The sequence below is a fragment of the Schistocerca nitens genome, chromosome 9, assembly GCF_023898315.1.
Source record: "Schistocerca nitens isolate TAMUIC-IGC-003100 chromosome 9, iqSchNite1.1, whole genome shotgun sequence".
In the NCBI taxonomy this organism is placed as follows: domain Eukaryota; kingdom Metazoa; phylum Arthropoda; class Insecta; order Orthoptera; family Acrididae; genus Schistocerca; species Schistocerca nitens.
In genome coordinates, this window is record NC_064622.1 from 493385256 (window position 1) to 493409891 (window position 24636).

The 24636-nt window shown below is 41.6% G+C and overlaps 1 protein-coding gene across 2 annotated transcripts in view; it reads right to left on the reverse strand.

Annotated features, from left to right (window-relative positions):
- The window catches only part of LOC126202957 (protein transport protein Sec24A), a 159820-nt gene that overhangs the window by 124565 nt on the left and 10619 nt on the right, over positions 1 to 24636 (reverse strand). For both annotated transcript variants that reach the window (XM_049937077.1, XM_049937076.1), the window contains exon 4: positions 6008 to 6266. In XM_049937077.1, coding sequence (XP_049793034.1) covers positions 6008 to 6266 — 259 coding nt within the window. The remainder of the gene's footprint in view (positions 1 to 6007; positions 6267 to 24636) is intronic.

Sequence of the window (24636 nt, forward strand, 5' to 3'; positions counted from 1 at the left end):
AAGAATTGAAATAGAGATTGCAATGCGCTTTTGCAAGCCAATCATAGCTCATCTCATGTGATCTCGCCAGCCAATGACAGCAGATATTCAGAGCATGACATATGATGTAGTGACCCAGCAGCAACATCACTGATAAGTAGCATGAACACACAAACAGGAAAAGTTAATGGCTTAAATTAATGTATGTAGTGTAGCAACATGAAAACCTAAGCTTTCACGAATAATACTGATCTTGAGGATTAGTAAACTACAAGAAAAGCTAAGCTTTCACGTATAACACTAGTCTTTTTAGCGAGAGTTATACTTTAAGATACAACACACAAATGTGCCAGTAAAATTTCAAACAATGACATTAATGTCTGGTCTTCTGAACTCGAAATTATTCCAAGTGGTTTGGTACTCAAATTGTTAAGTTTTAAATGAGAGTCAAATCCTCTGTGATTTTAAAAAATTCATTGCTCATCCTCACACATAACATAATTCATCTTGCATAAAAGGTAATTTCCTTTGAAAATAACGCTTTTCAAAGAACCATTCGCAATATTCTCCTGCGACCTCTTTGAAATGGGTTGTTTCAGCAGCTGCCAGAGAGCACCAGAAAACAGACATAACTGCACATGGGCAGCTACGATGATGTAGGTAGCCCATATGTTTATACACATATAGCACCGAGTCCTTACACATCATCATAAAGGAAATAGAACATCAGAGGATACTTCAATAATATAGGAATTTTGTAAACCACACTAAAATGCATAATTCAGCTTAAAGGACACATTCTTATGTCCAGATTTACAATGAAGTAGGCCACAACCTGACACGGAGCTTTTTAGTGTGCTTTTCGTGACGCAAATTTTCTTGGAGTACCAGTACTGTGTTGTCTCATGTTTGATTCTTTATCATCACAAAATGTCATACGTGCCAGAAGATGAAAATGTGCACTTTAAATTCAGTGAACACTTTAAACTAGCCAATAGTGTGGAATGAAACATTTTGTTTCTTATAAATTGACTGCATGTGTGGCAAAGATTAATAAAATCGACAAAAATAACTTCGTTGTTGTGCAAGGCGATTAATGCTTGACTGCCAAAAACATGGAAATAAAATAAAATCAGAAAATTGAAACTAGTGACACATTTTAGCCTTCTGTAATTATGTGACTATATTTTAATTCCCTTTATAGCTTCCAGCCACAGAAATCCATTTTGTTTTCATTTGCTGTATGAAATGTAAATGAAGAGAAAGCATCAAAATCACTAAATGTAAACACTGGTCACTATCCCTCTCCCCAATACAACCCAGACTGCTCTGTACATGCGCAAATCTGGCAGCTTAGGCGCACCAGAAAAATTTTTCTGCATAGCATAACTTCCCCGTGTCATGCTACAGTCACTCTTCAAGTAGCCAGAAGCAGAAGGTACTGCTCATACACAACTCAACTGTACATGTGCATGAGCCCGCTGGCAACTGCTCAAACCAAACTTAATGTAAACAGTTATGATGTCACGCTCATTGGAAGTATTTTGCTGTTATCAAGTATTCCACTGTCTTCGTCCCAAGGCCTTTGACAGGTACTTGTGTGTGCATTGTGTTTTGTTGTTGTAAATGGCGCATTACCTTTTGTAACCTAAGTTTTATTATTGTTTTATTTTGGTTTTGTTCTCTCGTTTACATTTTATTGCTGCAGTACTATTCCGCAGTAGTGGGTACAGTAAAATTCTTTGTTAGACTATCAGTTCTTACCAGTCAAAATTACAAAAATTTAACTCAAGATTAAAACAATGAAAAATGCCTGGATTTTTCCCGGTTTTTTCCTGGACAAAAAAAATTCCCGGATTTTTCCCAGTTGTCCCAGAACGTATACACCCTGTTGTATATTGTGTCTTCAAAAACAATTACATATACGTTACTGATAATTGGAAAATTACTGGGCTAGCTTAAAAAAAGTCATTTAAAAAATACTTTAAAAACACACACACTCACACATCTTCACACGTCAAAACTGTCACCTTTCACCACACAGAAATTCCGTACTACAGATCCCAATCATAGAGATTATCTTTGAGCCTGATTTAGTAAGCTGTCAATAAAAAGTTCATCCATTATATCAAAACTAATAATTTGGTATGCCACTTTTCATTGTTCACAAAATTTATTTTCTATCAACACTGCAATCTTGGTGATCAACTATTCAAACAAAATTGGAGTTGCTTAACTCCATCATCCGATCCCTCAGCAGGTACCAAGAAATCATTGATGGCACAAGCACTTCCTCATACACACAATCATAGGTAGTATATTAGATATGCTAACAGGACAGCAGTGTCATATCTGCCAGAATATAGATGAAGTTGATATCTTTTGTTGTTGTTGTTATTGTAGTAGTAGTAGTAGTAGTAGTATCTACTGTTTAAGTGATCAAATTGTGTTGTGTCACAAGTAACATTACCTTTGTAGAATGTGAATGGCTTACCGTATTTACGCGAATCTAAGCCGCACTTTTTTTCCGGTTTTTGTAATCCAAAAAACCACCTGCGGCCTAGAATCGAGTGCAAAGTAAGTGGACGTTCTGAAAAATGTTAGTAGGTGTCGCCCCAACTAACTTCTGCCGTCAAATATATGTAGCGCAACACAGGTATGCTTTGCAGGCACAAAGATAAATACTGGCGCCAAAACCTCTGCGTCAGTAAATAAATTAAAAGAACAGGTAGAAGAATGTAAACATTATGCCAGGTATTCTTTCGTGTTTGCTGCTACCTCATTTAAATCCTGTCTGCCTAATAAACTACGAAACTAGACCGAGAAGACGCGGAAGAATATACATATCATGTCATGTTTATATTCGTATTATTCTTATGCTGTATAGTGATACAGTCAGAAATGATGCACGGCAACTGCCTAAATTTTTAAATCTAAGATGACTCTAATTTCTGTGGAGACTGTAATGTACTAAAGAGGCGTCTGCAAAGATTTTCTAACGGAGAAAAATTTTCGCTAAACTCTCGTTCAGAACATCTTCTATTATACGCAGCTATTATTTGGTTCTTGTTGATCATTATCGAAGAAAGCGGCAGTGTAAGTAACAACAAAAAGCAGTCTTTTGCCATTGTTTCGCTAATGAGATAATTTCTCTCTTTTTTTTTTATTGTAAGCGGCGGTAGTGCGCACTAAGCAAGCTACGCCGCGAGCGGCGACAGGCCGTAAACACTCGTTATCAGAATGCGACAAACAATGCACGACACAGTACAATAATGCATTTTCAGCTTAGAGTGACGTAAACAACTATAACAAAGAGAACGGCACTTATCAGATCAAAGCAAAATAAGCAATCGATTCAAACCAGACGAAGCACGTGAAAAAGGAAGGGTACCCGTATAAATACGGACGGAGCGCCTGACACACAGAAATGGCTACTTGGTAAAGCTTAACTGTTGAGCTTACGACTCAAACCAAACTACTGTAGCTGTATCTTCATCCATTCGACCTCAATTGTGTTTCACGTTACAATGGACCAACTTTGTTTCGATTTGGAGGGGCGGTCTAAAACTTTTCTCTCACCTTGAATTCCGAGTCTCAAATTTCAGGAGCGGCTTAGATTCGGGTAATTTTTTTTTTCCTTGATTTCGAGTCTTATTTTTTAGGTGCGGCTTAGATTTGAGTGCGGCTTACATTCGAGTAAATACGGTAATATTCTTCAGGGCTTATCCATTCTCCAAATGTTACATCTTGGTAGCTAATAAGCAGAGCCATCCCTTTTCTCTCAAATATTATTTAAATAAGCAATAAAGGAAACCCATCATCAAATATATGTCATATGAGAGGACAGAATGATGTTTTACTAAACATATGACCGAGCGAGGTGGCGCAGTGGTTAGCACACTAGACTCGCATTCGGGAGGACGACGGTTCAATCCCGTCTCCGGCCATCCTGATTTAGGTTTTCCGTGATTTCCCTAAATCGTTTCAGGCAAATGCCGGGATGGTTCCTTTGAAAGGGCACGGCCGATTTCCTTCCAAATCCTTCCCTAACCCGAGCTTGCGCTCCGTCTCTAATGACCTCGTTGTCGACGGGACGTTAAACACTAACCACCACCACCACTAAACATATGATATCTTTAGCAGGAAACAAGCACATAAAAAAAGGACATGCAAACTTTTTAAACAGCCAGGCTACAATATTGGGAGACAACACACCCATAAACAGAAAGAGAAGAAGAGAAGAAGAAGAAGAGAGAGAGAGAGAGAGAGAGAGAGAGAGAGAGTGTTCACACACTACTAAAGGGCACTGGACAAAAGACTAAGTGATCTTGCTCCTGTTTTGATATTGTACGCGCTCTTAAAATGTGCTAGTGAATCAAACAGTGCTTTACAATTGCTAAATACACTGAAGTGACAAATAAACTGGTATAGACAAGCATATTCAAAAACAGAGACATGCAAACAGGTAGAATACGGTGCTGTGGTTGGCGACACCTATAAGACAAGTGTCTGGCGCAGTTGTTGGATCAGTTACTGCTGCTACAACGGCAGGTTATCAAGATTTGAGCGAGTTGGAATGTGGTGTTATAGTCAGTGCATGAGCAATGGGACACAGCATCACCAAGGTAGTGATGAAGTGGGGATTTTCCCATATGGCTATTTCACGAGTGTACCATGAATATCAGGCATCTGGGAAAACAGCAAATCTCCAACATCGTTGCGGCCGGGAAATGATCCTGCAAGAAAGGAACCAACGACGACTGAAGAGAATTGTTCAACATGACATAAGTGCACCCCATCAGCAAATTGCTGCAGATTTCAATGCTGGGTCATCGGCAAGTGTCAGCATATGAACCATTCAATAAAACATCATCAATATGGGCTTTCGGAGCCAGTGGCCCACTCGTGTACCCTTGATGACTGCACAACACACAGCTTTATGCCTTGTCTCACAAAGCTTTATGACTTGTTTGGACCCATCAACACTGAAACTGGACTGTTGACGACTGGAAACATGTTGCCTGGTTGGACGAGTCTCATTTCAAATTGTATCAAGCCGATGGATGTGTATGGGTATGGAGACAACCTCATGAATCCATGAACCCTGCATGTCAGCAGGGCACTGTGCAAGCTAGTGGATGCTCTGTAATGGTGTGGGGCGTGTGCAATTGGAGTGATATGGGACCCCTGATGTGTCTAGCTAGACCTCCGACAGGTGACACTTATGTAAGCATCCTGTCTGATCACCTGCGGACTGATGACCACAGATGTTAAGTCCCGTAGTGCTCAGAGCCATCTGAACCATTTTTTGATCACCTGCATCCATTCATGTCCATTGTGCATTCCGACAGATTTGGGCAATTCCAGTACAGAGTGGCTCCAGGAACACACTTCTGAATTTACACACTTCTGCTGGCCACCAATCTCCCCAGACATGAACATTATTGGGCGTATCTGGGATGCCTTGCAACATGCTGTTCAGAAGAGATCTCCACCCTCTTGTACTCTTACAAAATTATGGCTAGCTCTGCAGGATTCACTGTTTCAATTACCTCCAGCACTACTTCAGACATCACTAGAGTCCATGCCATGGCATGCTGTGGCCCTTCTGCAAGCTTGCAGCAGCCCTACATGACATTAGGCGAGTGTACCAGTTTCTTTGGCTCTTCGGTGTATATTTATATGGGAACTGGATACATGTCCTAGTCTCCTTCGCCCTCCTTTCTGTCCAAGAAAATGAAACTGTACATTTTTGCAGCACAGCATAGCACAGAATTTCCTTTCTCAGAATCAGTTAAAAATATATATACAGCCTACATCTGTCTGAATGTTTATTAGAGTGTCGTGTAAAAATTTGAAGTAAATCGGTCAACAACTTTGAGATTTTTGGTAACAATGTTAAAAAACAACTTGCACTATAGTAGCATATCTTATTGCGAAAATTAGGATAACTGGATTAAGTACATCTTGGAAAGTAATGACTATGTGCAACACAATAGAAATAGTTTGCTTATTGCTTATAACAAACCTCTGTTCTGGCTGCACTTGCTGGCCAGATGAAGCACCTGCTGAGAGATGTGGATGGCTGCTACCGTGTGGTGCTATTCTCAGTGGTGACCCCGATCCAGTCTGCAAAGGGGTGTACGGGTTAGAAGGCAACACAGGCACTCTTCCAGGTTGCCGCCCAGTGTTATCGAGGGACGCGAGGTTTGGAGTAGAAGACGATAGGGTAGATGCACTTGACGGCGCCGGCGAAGGATCCCTTGACGATTGTGAAGACAGACTACCTACAACAAAACAGTACAAATATAACAATTTTCTGTTAATCTAAAATCAAAGTGCACTATCTGAGCAGCGAGGTTAGACAAAGAATATTCTTATGGAATGAGATTTTCACTCTGCAGCGGAGTGTGCGCTGATATGAAACTTCCTGGCAGATTAAAACTGTGTGCCCGACCGAGACTCGAACTCGGGACCTTTGCCTTTCGCGGGCAAGTGCTCTACCAACTGAGCTACCGAAGCACGACTCACGCCCAGTCTCACAGCTTTACTTCTGCCAGTATCTCGTCTCCTACCTTCCAAACTTTACAGAAGCTCTCCTGCGAAACTTGCAGAACTAGCACTCCTGAAAGAAAGGAGTGCTAGTTCTGCAAGTTTCACAGGAGAGCTTCTGTAAAGTTTGGAAGGTAGGAGACGAGATACTGGCAGAAGTAAAGCTGTGAGACCGGGCGTGAGTCGTGCTTCGGTAGCTCAGTTGGTAGAGCACTTGCCCGCGAAAGGCAAAGGTCCCGAGTTCGAGTCTCGGTCGGGCACACAGTTTTAATCTGCCAGGAAGTTTCAATATTCTTATGCTCTTTCTCCGGTATCAAATACAAAAGTATGAAACAGTGCTTGGTTTTCACATTTCCACTGTCCATCTTTAACAGATCCAAAGAATCTCCTCATTGCACTTGTTTCAAAAATGTTAAGATGCTTTCTATCCAACTCCACAGAAGCTGTAGATCAGAACTGAGTACTGTAAGTGGTTATGTGGATATTAATTTTCCTCCTTATGTCAAGACTTTGGATCTCAGTGAATTACAGAGTGTACCTGTACCATCTCCATGCAGCCGACATCTAACCGCATGCCTGTGGGAGATACTGTGCTTCAGAATACTTTTATCTGAATTTCAGCATTGGCTTGTTCCATCCTTGATGGTGGCATGTTTTGTGTCATATTTTCACCAATTCTACATCTAGATATGTATTCTGCGAAACACTAATGTGTATAGCAAAGGGTACTTAGTATTATATCACACTTTAGGGTTTCTTCCATGCTTCAATGGCTCTTTGTGCACTATGTAGTCTTGCCATCCATATGGTGGCAATACAAAAGTGGTTGAAGTAAATCTTCATATGCCTCATTTAATATTGGTTCTCTACACTTTGTAAATAGGTTTTTGCAGAATAATTGTCACTTATCTTTAAGCATCAGCCAATTCAGGTTTCTCAACATTTCCATAATACTCTCCTGCGAGTCAAACTTACTGCCACCATTTGTGTGCCTGTTAGTCCTATTCAGAATGGGTCCCCCGCATCTGACCAATATTTTAATATTGGATGCATGCATTTTGTAAGCAATTTCCTTTGTAGACTAATTACATTTCCCCCAAATACTGCCAACAAATCATCTGCACCCATTTTGCCTACAACTAAGCATATGCGGTCATCCCATTTCGTATCCCTACAAACCATTCTATTCGAGTTGACCACTCCCAAGCGTGATACAGTGAAACTTGTAGCCATATGATACAATTTTACTGCATTTTGTGAAGCTCATAATTTCAAATTGCATACATTTAAAGCAACTTACCAATCTTAATACCACTTTGAAATCTTATAAAGATATTTGTGAATATTTTCTTTATTACAGATAACTGCATTAACTGCAAAAGTCTGGTTAGCAGTAATATTATCTACCACAAAACAAACAGCAAGCAGCTCAACACACTTCCCTCTGGCACACCTGAAGTTACTTCTACTTCTTTTGATGACTCTACATCTGTGATTACGTGCTATGTCTTCCCTACCACAAAATCCTCAAGGCTCTGTAAGCTCCTCTTTATACAGGATGGTTGTGGGACTTCGGATATTCAATATAAATTGTCAAATCAAAATGATCTTAAGGTGCCTATATTTCCAATTTTATTTTATTTGTGTAACTTGTTTTAGCACTTAACTATGCCATCTTCAGGGCCCCTATGTAGGAAAAATCGGGCCTCAGGCAAGATCAAAATACGGGCCAGCATTCAGTAACTGGTATCTGTAGACTTCTTTTTAACAACACAATCTTGTCATCCGTCAACTGCACACTGGAATCAATTAATAAAGGGAATACATTGTTAAAAAGAACTCTAAAGATATCACTTACTGAATGCTGACCCTTACTGCAATTGCACATGTGGTTGGATTTTTCCTACAAATCAGTCGAGGGGTCATAAGCTGATGCAGTGAAACAATAAAATTGGTCACAAAAATAAAGTAAAAGTGGAAATATAGACTGCTGAATGCATCTTTGATTTGACATTTTATAAAATCCTCAATCTCATCACAAATTTTGTTTCATACCCTATAAGAACGTACATTCCTTAATAAGCATGAATGTGGCACTGAGTCAAATGCATTCCTTACATCAAAAAATACAAAGCACACAAGATTTCTTTGAGTTATACGTTTCACAATGTCACAAGAAATGTCATGTGACTAATGTTTTTGGAATCTATGGCCAATGTTGTGGAGGAGGTCATTCTGTTCAAGATACCTCACTATGTTTGACTTCAAAATACATTCTAAGATTCTATAGATGGATGTCAATGAGCTTGGGTGATAGTTTTGGGGATGGCATCTACTACCCTTTTTCTAAATGATGATTACTTTTGGTTTTCTCATCAGTGGCAAATTTTGTATAAAATATGGCAGGGTGCCCATCTTGTCAGGGAGCTTTGTTCAATTTTAGCAGTTTCTCAGTGCCACTGACAGAAATATCTACCCAGTTTGAATAAAAGTAATGCCTCCACCTCTGTTAACCCCACAAAAGATAGCACCACTGATATGTGACAGATACTGGAATGTTAGATAGGCTCACCTACAATTCAAAATGGCGCAAAGTCTTAGCAGAGAACTTTTGTGTTGTTATAGTGTACAGAATGGAATCCTGCACAGATGGTTGGTCAATGTGATTTAAGCAGTGTGCAGTCACTGAATTCTTGATGGCAAGTGTCACTTCATAGGAAATTCATCAAAGAATGCAAGCTGTTTGTGGTGATTGTGTTGATGTGAGCATTGTGTGTCAACAATCCAGAAAGTTTAACATCGGTGAGGCAAAAAACATAAGACTTGCATGACAAAGAAGGAGTTGATCATGTTCTGGCAGCAACTACTGAGCTGTACATGCAAAATGTTGAAGCTAAAGATGAAATGATTACAACACCTTAATCTTCTTGGTTACTGGAATATTTGTGCACAATGGGTACTATAGATGTTGATGGCTGAAATTAAAGAACATAGACTTGAAATCTGAGAGGATCTGCTGTTGTGTTTCTGAATTACAATTGTGACAGGAGACAAAACGTGGGTACACCAGTATGAAATAGACACTAAACATCAGTCACAGGAATAATGACCCAAAGGTTTCCTGCACAAAAAGAAAATCAAGACACAGCCCTCAGATGGTGCTATGAATGTTAATTTCCGTGAACGTGGAACAACAATCAACTCAGGGTGTTAAATCACAATGCCGATGACTGTGATATGACATGCAACAAGAGTACAAAAGGAAAAAAGAAATATTCTCATGTGCCATGACAATGCCAGACCACACACACCTCACACGCAACCACAGCAGAAATTCAGATCCTGAAGCTCACCACCATACGACATCCTCCAAGTAATCCTCCACCTGACTTTCATCCATTCTTGATAATGAAACGTGATATGTGGGGGCACCACTATGCATGTGATGACTTTGGTAGAACTGGGAGAGGCTGGTTGCAGAACAACCTTCTGTTTTGTAGGGAGCACATTGTTCTCATGTGGGAGCGATCTAGATGCTTGTAAAACAAGCATCTGCTAGCCAAGATCACAGGAATTCTTTTTATTCCATGATTACCGGTTTCGGCGAGACTAAAGCCGCCATCATCGGATCTAGGGAGGACAGAAAACACTATAAAAGCGGACTTGGATTCCACTTACACAGCATGTATACATATAAATTTAGTTACATACCTTAGGACACATATAGGTTACAACATCAAGGCAAACAATGGTGATATTAATAGTTGCCTATAACACACAAGCCTTACAAAATTGTCGTAAGTAGCACATAGGCATCCAAGAGAGATGACATAAATGTTAAGTGTCTCCATCACATCGAAGCGCAAGCTAGGTATACTACCGCAACTCCGGCTCTGTTCTTACACTACAGGCCGCGTCGCGAGATGGCGCTGGCAGAAGAGGCGCCAATGAATGTCACAGCTCGCATCATAATAGGCTCTAAGTGTGTGAGGCTCTGCGTGTGTGGTAACACTACGTCGTTAGGGCTTATACATAATTCTAGAGATTATTGTAACACACAAACATATACAAAACTTATGAAAGCTGCAGACCTACACAATTGCACGTCTGCCTGGTCACATATACATTTTGTAAGGCCTGCGTGTTATAGGCAACTATTAATATCACCACTGTTTGCCTTTATGTTGTAACCTGTATATGTCCTAAGGTATGTAACTAAATTTATATGTATACATGTTATATAAGAGGAATCCAAGCCCACTTTTATAGTTTTTTCTGTCCTCCCTAGATCCAATGATGGCGGCTTTAGTTTCGTTGCAACCAGTAATCATGGAATAAAAAGAATTCCTGCGACCTTGGCTACCAGTTTATTGTTTTACAAACAACATTCTGTGATGACTTCAGAAAACTCACTGCCAACAGAAGTGTAGTCAGTAGTCCACTGATTATTTGCAGAAGTGAGTATCGAATATTAAAGAGAACATTCTATAGGTTATTTCTGTGTCTGATTTATTAACATATTCTCATCATAACACAAGAAGCGAAGGTGAAGCATAACTTTTCACTGAACCCTCATATATCACTAAATTTGCAGTAGTATGAGAATTAAACTGGGGCAGTACCTAAGTACCTTCCTTTGCAAAGGAACATATCAAAACAGACTTAGCTATTTCTGGCTTTGCTTTTCTACTCTCAGTTTCAGTTCCTCTGTCATCCCCAAATGTCGAGACACTAACTTTGGGGCCAGTAACTGCTGTTGCATCTGACAGGATCCTTTGGGTTTTGTGCCAGGTATCTCAATAATATTCTGCTAGTGTAGATTTTGATGGCTTCACATATTCCCCTCTTGACAGCCAAACCCATTCCCTTCAGCATCTTCCTGTGTACAGCCCTATGTTTAGGTTTACATAAAGTAGTATCTGTTTATTCAAAGTGACTGTGTGCAATGAATGGTCCCTCCCATCATAAATTGCTCTACTGCGTACATGTCTACCCACTGCTTGGCCAACTATTAGTTCTACTTGTGCCATGGTTCCTCTACGTCATCCTGCGTTGGTGACTAACTTTCTAAGTTAAAAGGTTTTAAACTAAAACTTATGAAAGAAACAAAACCATACATACTCTATACTAAAAAGATAACCTAAAAGAATAAATTCCAAAATTATGGAAGTAGTGACTTTTGACCAGCTATACTACTTTATACACAATTACTGGAGCAACAGTTGTTGTGTGCAGTTACTTAAAACATTAGTTCACGGAAGTCATACTTCACGATTCATGTAAATGATTTAAACACAATCTTATCTGTCATGTCTGTGGTAACAATACTTCAAGACTGCTTCTAATGCCGCTGCCACTAACAATAAACAAAATGCAATAAGAGACAGAATGATTTGAAAGTGCAGTAGTGGATGCACATTTGTTGACAGAATACACACTGAACCCACAAATATGGAAGGAAGCAATACTGTACCAGATGATAGGAACAAAATATTTCCAAATGTAGACTCTCAGTGTGTCAGCCAAACACAAAGCCAATACGAAGTCAGATTAAGATTATTCTTTGATGGAAAAAGCACAGATGAAGATGATAATTTCCAATCATAATAATTACTGCTGTTGCCTTCAGTCTGAAAATTGATCTGATGGAGCTCACCACACTACTCCATCCCACACGAGCCTCTTCATCTCTGCGCAACAACTGCAATGCACGTCCATTTGAACCTGCTTACTATATTCATTCCATGGTCTCTCTCTACTATTTATATCCAACACACTTCCCTCCACTACCAAATTGACGATTCCTTCGTGCCTCGGCAAAGGTTCTATGAAATAATCCCTTCTTTTAGTCAAGCTGTGTCATAATTTTCTTTTCTACCCAACTAGATTCAAATAAATTCTTATTAGTTAGATAACAATGGAAGATCAAAGCAAACAATGGAAACTCCAGGCGCAAATATCAACAATGTAAGAAAAGAGAGATTGTTACTTACTGTAAAGAAGACATGTCAAGCTACAGGTAGGCATGATAAGACACACTCATATAGCTTTCGGCCACAACCTTCATCAGGAGGGAGGGAGAGAGAGAGAGAGAGAGAGAGAGAGAGAGAGAGAGAGAGAGAGAGAGTGTGTGTGTGTGTGTGTGTGTGTGTGTGTGTGTGTGTGTGTGTGTGGGCGCGTGCTGCTAGCTCAAAATCTGGGGCATTTTCTTGCACGAATCTTAATTTTTTTTCTCTCTTGACTCATTGTTTATTTTATGCACTGAGGTGCCAAATAAACCGGTACAGGCATGCATATTCAAATACAGAGATACATAAACAGGCAGAATACTACGCTGCGATCGGCAGTGCCCATACAAAACAAAATTATTTGGTGCAATTATTAGATTGGTTACTGCAGCTAAAATGACAGATTATCAAGATTTAAGCAATGAGACACAGTCTCTCCGAGGTAGTGATGAAATGGGGATTTTCCCTTACGACAATTTGACAAGTGTACTGTGAATATCTGGAATCCGGTACTCATGTACCCTTGATGACTGCATGACACAAAGCTTTATGCCTCGCCTGGGCCTGTCAGCACCTAATTTCCTAAACATGAACATTACTGAGCATATCTGGGATGTCTTACAAATGTGCTGTTCAGAAGAGATCTCCATCCTTGCATGATCCATGGTTTGAATTCCCTCCGGCACTACTTCAGGCATTAGTCAAGTCCATGCCATGTCATGACATGACTCAACACTTCTGCATGATTGCGGGGGCCCTACATGATACTAGGCAGGTGTGTCAGTTTCTTTGGCTCTTCAATGTATTACTGCTGTATGACAACACCACTTATCACTATGTTAGGTGTTCGACTGGCAACGAAAACCATATTCAAAGTTTTCTGGCTCTTCCTCTTTTTCTAGCCAAAAGTACACACATTGACAGAAATAATAACACAGAATAATAGTTACAAAGTGGACCAGCCCTTCATTTTTTATAGTTTATGTAAAATATATGTGCATCATATGGAACAAAATACTCTTGAGATTTGTTTATTATCTAATTTATGGTTTCTAGACTTACCTTGCAGTTATAGTTTTTATGATAAAAAGTGTGTTAAATATGGTAAGGTGCAATTAAATATAGCAGAAACAAACTATAAGCTACACTAAAGGTCACTCAATTACAATAACCTTTATTTGGCATTCATTTTCATTGATTCCCCAACTCCCAACCAAATTATTACTTTTCAACCAAAGACCTCAGGCTATGCTACAGAACTGTGTCACCACAACCAACATTTCATGTGGTGTTTTATTATTATTATTATTATTATTATTATTATTATTATTATTAATTTTTAAGGGCGCAAAACTGCGCCCGGTCCGTGACTTAGGAAACAGTAAAAAACCGAAAATGGAAACCAGCAGCAATGGGAACGAAACTCAAAAAAATGGATAAACTAAAAGCAGAAGGAAGGCTTAAAAATCCACTACAGAAAGGGGTTGGTTGTCCCAAAAAAATTCAAATGACTGACGTCATTTCACTGGCACTAATAAACTCGAGAACGCGATCGGCCGAGCGCGTGTCATCTGCTAAAATTGACGATAGATCAGGCGACAGCTGTAGACGGGCGCATAACGGTGTAAAATAGGGGCACTCAATTAAAAGATGTCTTACCGTCCACAGCTGAGAGCAGTGGGGACAGAGTGGGGGAGGATCGCCGCTTAAAAGATGTCGATGGCTAAAAAGACAATGCCCTATCCGGAGTCTAGTTAAAATTACCTCCTCCCGACGACGCGTTCGGGAGGAAGAGGTCCAAGCACAAGGAAGAGCTTTCACGTCCCGCAATTTATTATGGGGAAGTGCCGACCAATGTGCGTGCCATAAAAGAACAACACGATGGCATAAAACGCTCCGTAGATCGGCGAAGGGAAACAATTGAATAGCTGGCCGAAGAAGAGAGACTGCAGCCTTGGCCGCTATATCGGCCGCCTCATTTCCATGGATACTAACGTGGCCCGGGAGCCAGAGGAACGCCACCGAGACGCCCCCCAGGTGGAGCAAGCGCAGACAGTCCTGAATCCGGTGGACCAGAGGGTGGACAGGGTAAAGAGCTTGGAGACTGAGGAGAGAGCTGAGAGAATCTGAACAGATAACATACTGTATCCGCTGATGGCGGCGGATGTAGTAAACAGCCTGGAGAACAGCGTAAAGCTCTGCAGTATAAACCGAACACTGGTCGGGAAGCCGGAATTGATTTGGGGCGTCGCCAACAATATAGGCACTCCCTATACCAAACGATGTTTTTGAGCCATCAGTGTAAATAAATGTGGCGTCCTTCATTTGTGCACATAGAGCAGAAAATGCCCGACGATAAACAAGTGAAGGGGTACCATCCTTGGGAAACTGACAAAGGTCACGGAGCAGGCAGATCCGGGGATGGAGCCAAGGCAGTGCTGTACCCCAAGTTGTCAAGAAGGTTTTAGGAAAGCGGAAGGAAAGAGAATGGAGCAGTTGACGGAAGCGGACTCCCGGTGGTAGTAGGGAGGAGGGGCGGCCCTGCATACCCTACATCAAAGGAGGTGTCGAAAAAAATGTCATGGGCTGGATTAGCAGGCATGGACGACAGATGGCTAGCATAACGACTCAGAAGGACTGCTCGCCGATTGGACAGCGGAGGTTCAGCAGTCTCAGCATAAAGGCTTTCCACAGGGCTGGTGTAAAAAGCTCCAGACACTAAACGTAATCCACGATGGTGGATAGAGTCGAGACGCCGAAGAATAGACGGCCGAGCAGAGGAGTGGACTATGCTTCCATAGACCAATTTCGAGCGCACTAAGGCGCGATAGAGGCGGAGAAGGACCACTCTGTCTGCTCCCCAGGAGGTACCATTCAGGACACGGACGGTGTTGAGGGATCGCAGACAGCGAGCCGAAAGATAGGAAACGTGGGAGGACCAGCACAGTTTTCTGTCAAACATAAGACCTAAGAATTTAGTGGTGTCTGAAAACGGAAGGTTGACAGGTCCTAGATGTAAGGAGGGTGGAAGAAACTCCTTACGTCACCAAAAATTTACACAAACGGTCTTACTGGGAGAAAAACGGAAGCCGGTTACGATGCTCCAAGAGTGGAGGCGATCGAGACATCCTTTAAGACGTCGTTCAAGAAGGCTGGTCCGTTGAGAGCTGTAGTAGATCGCAAAATCGTCCACAAAGAGGGAGCCCGAGAAGTCAGGAGGGAGACAATCCATAATTGGATTTATGGCAATGGCAAACAGTACAACACTCAGCACGGAGCCCTGGGGTACCCCGTTTTCTTGGGAGAAAGTACGGGAGAGAGTAGTGTTCACCTGCACTCTAAATGTGCGCTCTGCCATAAATTCGCGAAGAAAAAGGGGTAGCCGACCTCGAAAGCCCCAAGAGAACAGCGTGCGGAGGATGCCTGTCCTCCAACAGGTATCATATGCTCTCTCCAGATCAAAAAATATTGCTACTGTTTGGCGTTTCCGGAGAAAATTGTTCATGATATAAGTGGAGAGAGCAACAAGATGGACAACTGCAGAACGATGCTTTCGGAATCCGCATTGGGCAGGTGTTCAAAGACTGCGGGATTCCAGCCACCAAGCTAAACGGTAATTCACCATACGCTCCAAAACCTTACAGACACTACTCGTGAGAGAAATGGGGCGATAGCTAGAGGGGAGATGTTTGTCCTTTCCAGGTTTCAGAACAGGAACGACGATAGCATCCCGCCATCGTCTGGGAAAAGTACTGTCGGTCCAAATTCGATTATAAAGGCGAAGGAGGTAACGCAGACTATGGGTTGATAAATGCAGCAACATTTGGACGTCGATACCATCCGGTCCTGGGGCGGAGGAGCGAGAAGAAGAGAGTGCATGTTGGAGTTCCCGCATGGAGAAAACAGTATTGTAGCTTTCGCGATTTTGAGAGGAGAAAGCAAGATGTCGCACTTCCGCTGCACGTTTCTTCGGGAGAAACGCTGGCGGGTAATTTGAAGAGCTCGAAATCTCAGCAAAGTGCTGACCCAATGAGTTAGAAATTGCGACAGGGTCCACTAATGTATCATGCGCAACAGTGAGCCCAGAGACTGGGGAGAAACTAGGCGCGCCTGAGAACCGTCGAAGCCGACTCCAAACTTCCGAGGAGGGAGTGAAGGTGTTAAATGAGCTAATAAAGAATTTCCAGCTTGCCTTCTTGCTATCGCGGATGACACGACGGCATCGCGCACGGAACTGCTTATAGCGGATACAGTTGGCCAAAGTAGGATGGTGGCGGAAAACGCGAAGAGCACATCACCGCTCACGTATTGCGTCACGGCATGCCTCGTTCCACCAAGGAACTGGGGGGCGCCGGGGCAATTCGGAGGTGTGTGGTATTGAACGTTCCGCAGCTGTAAGAATAACGTCGGTAATATGTGTGACCTCATCGTCGACGCAGGGAAAGTGACGGTCATTGAACGTCGCTAGAGACGAAAAAAGTGTCCAATCGGCTTGGGCAAACTTCCAGTGTCGCGGGCGCACATATGGCAGTTGAGGCTGCAGTCTAAGGACACATGGAAGGTGGTCACTCGAGTGTGTATCATCAAGGGCGAACCATTCGAAGCGCCGAGCTAGCGGAACAGTACCGACCGCAAGGTCCAAATGAGATAAATTTGTCGTGGAGGCAGACAAAAATGTAGGGACCCCAGTGTTGAGGCAAACTAGATCCGCTTGGTGGAAGACGTCTAGCAATAGTGAGCCACGTGGACAAGGATGTGGAGATCCCCAAAGCGGGTGGTGGGCATTGAAGTCCCCAACCAGCAAATAGGGGGATGGAAGCTGACCAAGAAGACGAAGGAGATCAGCTCGTGCCATTGGTGTGGATGATGGAATGTATACAGTACAAAGAGAGAACGTGTATCCAGAAGGGGAAAGACGGACGGCGACAGCTTGGAAGGAAGTGTTTAAATGCATTCGGTGATAATGGAGAGTATCATGGAGAAGAATCATGAGTCCTCCATGGGCTGGAGTGCCTTCAACAGAGGGGAGATCATATCGGACGGACTGAAAATGAGGGAGAACAAAGCGGTCATGGGGACACAGCTTTGTTTCCTGAAGACAGAAGATGACCGGCAAGTAGTATCATAAGAGGATCAACAATTCATCCTGATTGGCTCGAATGCCGCGGATATTCCAGTGGATAATGGACATAGGGTGAACAGTAAATGGAGGAATGTGACCAAGGTTGCTGTCAACTCAACGACTGCTCAGAGCTTGCGACCGACAGCATGGAATGGCATTCAGCCGAAGGCAGAAGATCCTGATCCATAGGTTGTTCAGGAGCAGCTCCTGCCACCAGCGATCGGCCGGTTGATCGGCCGCCAGCAGTGCGCCTCGGCGACACAGAAGACGGCCGAGGGCGATTTCCGCCAGGTGGTGCTGTAGATGAGACACGCCTTGGCGGAGAAGGAGATGAACTGGGATTCTTATTAGCGTTCTTGGAAATATGATGTTTAGATGAAGGAGGAACCAATGGTTGTGAAGTTGGGGTACGTAAAAAATCTTCACGAGTATGCTCTTTTTTCGAAGTTTTGGTGGCTGACTTGTGGGCTCGAGATTTAGCAGAACCCGATGAAGGGTGAGCCATAGAGTGGGCAGGCGAAAGTGGTGAGGTTGAACGGGCGATCTTTGCGCTGGCCGATCTGACGACCGTGGTACTAAAGGTGAGGTCGCCAGTCTGCGTGGCCGCCTCCTTTGTTGGCCGAGGAGAAGCAAGGACAGTGCTGTATTTTCCTGTCTGAGGCACGGTGGGCTGTCGACTGGCGAATAATTTTCAAGCAGCAAAGGTCGACAGCTTTTCCTTCACTCTGATTTCCTGGATGAGCTTTTCGTCTTTAAAAATGGGGCAATCTCGAGAGGAAGCAGCGTGGTCACCCATACAGTTGATGCAGCGAGGGGATGGAGGCGGACAACCACCCTCATGGGCATCCTTGCCACACGTAACACATTTGGCCGGATTGGAACAGGACTGGCTGGTGTGATTGAACCGCTGACACCGATAGCAACGCGTAGGGTTTGGAACGTAAGGGCGAACGGAAATTATCTCATAGCCTGCTTTGATTTTCGATGGGAGTTGAACTTTGTCAAATGTCAAGAAGACAGTGCGGGTTGGAATGATGTTCGTGTCAACCCTTTTCATAACCCTATGAACAGCCGTAACGCCCTGATCAGACAGGTAGTGCTGAATTTCTTCGTCAGACAATCCATCGAGGGAGCGTGTATAAACGACTCCATGCGAGGAATTGGAAGGGCGGTGCGGTTCAACCCGGACAGGGAAGGTGTGGAGCAGAGAAGTACGCAGCAATTTTTGTGCCTGGAGGGCACTGACTGTTTCTAACAACAAGGTGCCATTCCGTAATCTGGAACAAGACTATACAGGACCTGCAATTGCATCGACACCTTTCTGAATAATGAAAGGGTTGACCGTGGAGAAGTCGTTACCTTCGTCAGACCGAGAAACAACAAGGAACTGTGGCAACAATGGAAGAACTGTCTATGGCTGAGACTCAGTGAACTTACGCTTGTGAGCAGACAATTTCATGTGGGTGGACGAGGGGGGGAGGGGGGGGGGTGTCCAGTACCACACCCTAACCTAAATATTTACAGATTCAAAACACGAAAGGGTCAATCCATGACAGTTCTCCCAATAATTCTAGAATTTGTAACCCTCACTCTCCGATTTTCATGAAACTTTGTGTATTTGTTTATACCTATAACATAAGAACATCTGGATTTTTTTTTTTTTTTGTCTCAGACTAAAACTTTTTTATACTGAATTTTTAACATAATGATATCCTGATGATTTGGTCCTGTGAGAATGTCCATGCAATGTAGTACTGATACGTATGGGAAGCTTTTGATTTGGATTCTTTCTTTCTTTTTCAGAAGTTAAGAGAGGCTGCATTTATTTCAGCTGTAAGTTACAAAGAAAATTATAAAAAAATGTTAATATCAGTCACTTTCCTATATCCGGAAAAATTACAGGACACAGGAAAAAACATGTTCCTCCAACCTGCTTGGAATCTAGTATTGATCTTAATATTTCCTAAGTTTGTAAGATTTCCAATAAAATAAAAATATTAATGGGTGTTCTGTGAATGAACAAATAATTCTGAAATCAAAAAACTTGACTGTGACAAAAAACTAGTCATTACAACTAAGTTCATCCAGGTCTTCACCCACTGACTCAGATGCAGGGGTCTCAAATTAGCAACTTAAATATCAATTATTATAGGCAGACTAATTGTTCTTAAGTGTGAAGAATTTATTTCATTCTATTAACTAAATGATTCTTGAAAGCATACAATCTATCGCATTTATCTATGCGGGTAACCACAGCTGACAGTGCTAAAGTGTTCTATGCGTTTGCAGTAGCTTGCTTGAAACCTGCACATAAATGAAAACACTGCAACAATCACTGTCATATATTGTTGAACATCACTGACATGCAACAATCAGTCCATTTGGCCCCTGCTGATTCATCTTCCTTTGGGGCAGGTCATATTTGTTCATTGTTCAGTAATGTAGTGCATTTTTAACTGGTGCAGTGCTCAGTTAATTACAACGGAAAATATGAATTTGAGTAACGCAGGAAAATTAATTACAATACTATGTAATTTGACAACCTACACCTCGGTAAAAAAGTCTTCAAACAGTGAAGACCAAGAATATTTGGCAGAGTTATGGTCCAATATAAACTTTCCAGATGATCAAGGAAGAACTATATGTGAACTAAAATGTAGACTTTCACGGCCGGAAATAATGGACATCACAGTTACTATTGCTTAAAGGTTTTTGAAACCCAGCAGATAACTTGTTCTCATCATTTCCAAATATACAGACAGACAGTTAAAAAGTCCTTGAGGTAAATAATTAAATCATTAAGTGCTAAGAGAATCAATGTCAAACCAAGCAAACACCTGTAAAACATGTTTCAGTATTTGTGAAAAAAAATTAGATCAGTGATGGAAATGACAGTGATGCCAGTGACCCAGAGGTGACAACTCATGAGTCAGTGTTAGAAAGTCAAAGTATCAATGACGCAAATAAAATTTGGAATGATTTGGGATGCTTTCCCAACTTCATTCCATTCCAAATCACCCCAATGCCCCACATTGCAAACTGAAACTAGAAAAAGTGAAGCATATTTTAAAGAAAAAGTGTAACAGGCATTGTATTGCAGTACAGAAATTCTTGACAGGTAGAGGAAAAAATGGATGATGAAATTGTTAAGAAAAACAAAGATTTTGATGCCACTGCATTGTTAATGAAAGAAAAAGCAGCTGGCATAGGGAGATCCGGAAAACTCAAGTTTTATCTTTAGCTCCTTCCTCTTGGTCAAAAGGGAAAAATGTCAGAATTCCTTGTTAGCAAGTGTGTAGTTCGACAGGCAAGGAAACTGAAAACAGAATAGGTATTTTACCAATTCCTTAGCCAAAAAGCGGTAAAATGACCACTGGTGAAGTTGCAAAATTTGTCACTGATTTTTAGCAAGATGATTATTGTACCCAAACATTACCAGGAGCAAAAAACAAAGTTAGCATTCAGAAGAATGTCTATATATAACAAAGATTTATCCACTGTAGCCGAAAGGAGCTATATTATTCTTTTAAATGCGAGAACCCAAACATTAACGTTGTTTTTTTCTAAATTTTGTTCACTAAGACCAGAGTAGTGTATTTGAGCTGGTACAGCAGGCACTCATTTAGTGTGTGTCTGTGGTGTCCACCAAAATGTAAAACTTCTTTTTCGAAGCAGAACACATTCAAGAAACTACAGGGCAACAAGTATTGAATTACATGGGGGGAAAAAAGAAAAACATAAATTAGTTACAGACTACAGCATGGACACACTTTGTTCAATATGTAAACGTCACTGCAGATATTCAGATTTAGGTTATACGTTCAATACACCTGCCATCATTGGCGATGATGTGGTGCAGATAAATAGCGAAATTCTGCATGACCTGCTGAAGTGTCGTAATATCAATCCTGTCGATGACCTCCTGAATGGCTGTTTTCAGCTCAGCAATGGTTTTGGGATCATTGCTGTACACCTTGTCTTTAATACAGCCCCACAAAAGGGAGTCACATGTGTTCAAATCCGGAGAATAAGACGACCAATCAAGGCCCATGCCAGTGGCCTCTCTATAACCCATAGCCAGAATGTACTTCCCAAAGTGCTCCTCAAGGGCATTAAACACGTTTCTGCTTTGATGGAATCGAGTTCCATCTTGCATGGACCACATCTTGCTGAAATAAGGCGCTCTGGATAATGAGGATGAAATCATCTTCAAAAACGTTCATGTACCATTCAGTAGAACCGTGCCATCAAGGAATATCACACCAATTATTCCGTGATTGGACATTGCACACCACATCGTCACATACTGAGGGTGAAGAGACTTCTCGGTCGTGAAACATGGATTCTCAGTCCCCCAAATGCGCGAATTTTGCTTATTAACGAACCCGTCCAAATGAAAGTGGGCTTCGTTGCTAATCCAAACCATACCCACATCAAAGTACTGTCAATTCTGTAAACAATAGTGTTGGTGAAACACAACAACTGTTCTATGGCTCTGCAACTTAATAGATGATGGGTTTGAATTTTGTATGGGGAGAGATGCAGGTCTTCAACGAAAATTTGTCGCAGTGTCTCCCAATTGATTCCCACCAGCTGTGCAGCTGGTCTGATCAATTTCCTGGGGCTGGTTTGAAACAAGGTGCATGTCTTCTCAATGTTTTCAGACTTTTCACCCTTTTAGATGAAAGACATTGCCAACACTGTCATCATGAACACTACCTGTTATCTCAAACTTGCGGATCAAATTCTTGATTGTTAGCACACTTGGACCAGTTGCCTTCAGCTTGAACTTAGTAGCAAACTTCCCTTGAGCCACAGTTGGGCTGTTGTTGCTCACAAAGAGGCCTTCACAAGCACTATAGACTCAGGCACGCCGTACCATGACATTTTCATGTGTAAATGGCCAACAAAAACAAAGTGTATGTGCATGCCAATTCCCATCATGCTCTGCGACCAACAGTGCAGTGTGAACATCCTAACGCTAGCTAACTGTTCAGAAGGTAAGATGATTTTATTTCATATAGTTCAATAATTGTTATTTGGACTGTCAGTGTCATTCTTTTCGGTCTGAGAAGGAAGATTCTTGTTTTGTGCCTTTGGAAACTCTGTATGTACTTTTGGTGCACCTGAATTAAGCACATTAGTAAGAGTGTATTATTTTAATGAAAATGATATTAAGTTAACAGAATCTAATTTCTCACAGTGTATTCAAAACAGACACGTTATTAAAACTTTCACCTGGGAACTCCAAGGATCTTCACTGAACATGTAAGTTTTAAATTTAAACATTTGTCTGCATAGAATAATTGTGCTTTAAACATGCTCATTTGCTACCCTTAATAACGTTAATATCAGTAACGAAAATATTAGATCTACAACTTTGCTTCTGCCGTTTTACAATAGACGGTGGTAGCGGCAAGTGGGGTTCGGGTGGTTGGTCATAGGTGTAATACAATAAGCTTAGGCATCTGTCAACATAATGCCATAAAAATATTAGTCGATTTGTGATTGCATGATAAGGTTATTCTCGGTTAAGTACGTCAACTTACGTACCCATTTCTCGCCGTTTGTGGGAAGTTTAATTTTCTGCTTTAATATGAAGAAATCTGTGACTGTGGCTCTTAGAATGCTGGGTAAGACCAATGGTGAGGGAGCTATCAGTGGAAAATGTGCAGAGAATGTTTTCAATGCCTTAAGAACGCTGATTTTTATGTCAAAAGACTGGCATGGACGTGGAAGACAGAACATTTTCGTAGCTACTGAAACAGATGAAAACAGTCACAGGACATCATTATCGAAAGCAACTGATGCGTTCGAGCCCAGCACTGATACATAAACAGCCACAATACAGCGATAGACACGTAAAGGTAATTTTGCAGCAGGTCAGTAGTCAACCCCACGTCACAAAACCCGTCAAAATATACATGGAAATGTTGAAATGAGAAGTCCTGTCCCTCCCGCCGTATTCTCCATATGTTGCTCTCTTTAATTACCACCTTTTTCGATGAGTGGCATACAGTCTGTCTGACCAGTACTTCCGTCATACGAACAAGTGCAAAATTGATCGTATTTACTCGAATCTAAGCCGCACTTTTTTTCTGGTTTTTGTAATCAAAAAATCCGCCTGCGGCTTAGAATCAAGTGCAAAGTAAGTGGAAGTTCTGAAAAATGTTGGTAGGTGCCGGGACAACTAACTTCTGCCATCGAATATATGTGACTCTACACAGGCATGCTTTGGAGGCACAAAGATAAATACTGGCACCAAGAATGTAAACATTATGCCATGTATTCTTTCGTGTTTGCTGCTATCTCATTTAAATCCTGTCTGCTTAATAAACTACGAAACTAGTGTGAGACAACAGCAAACGCGGAAGAATATATATATACCATGTCATGTTTATATTCATATTAAACTTATGCTGAATAGTGATACAGTCAGAAATGAAGCATGGCAACTGACTAGATTTTTAAATCTAAGATGACTCTAATTTCTGTGCAGAATGTAATGTACTGAAGAGGTGTCTGCAAAAATTTTCAAACGGAGAAAAATTTCTGGTAAACTCTCGTTCAGAACTCTTCTATCATACGCAGTCTATCATTTGGTTCTTGTTGATCATTATCAAAGAAAACACCAGTGTAAGTAACAACAAATAGCAGTCTCTTGCCATTGTTTTGCTAATGAGACAATTCCTCTCTTTTTTTTATTGTAAATGGCGGTAGCGAGCACAAAAGCAAGCCATGCCGCGAGCGGCGACAGGTCGTAAACACTCATTGTCAGAATGCGACAAACAATGCATGTCACAGTACAATAATGCATTTTCAGCTTAGAGTGACGTAAACACCTATAACAAAGAGAACGGTACTTATCAGATCAAAGCAAAATAAGCAATCGACTCAAACCAGATGAAGCACGTGAAAAAGGAAGGGTACCCGTACAAATACAGACGGACAAAACAAACAGTGCCACCACACAAC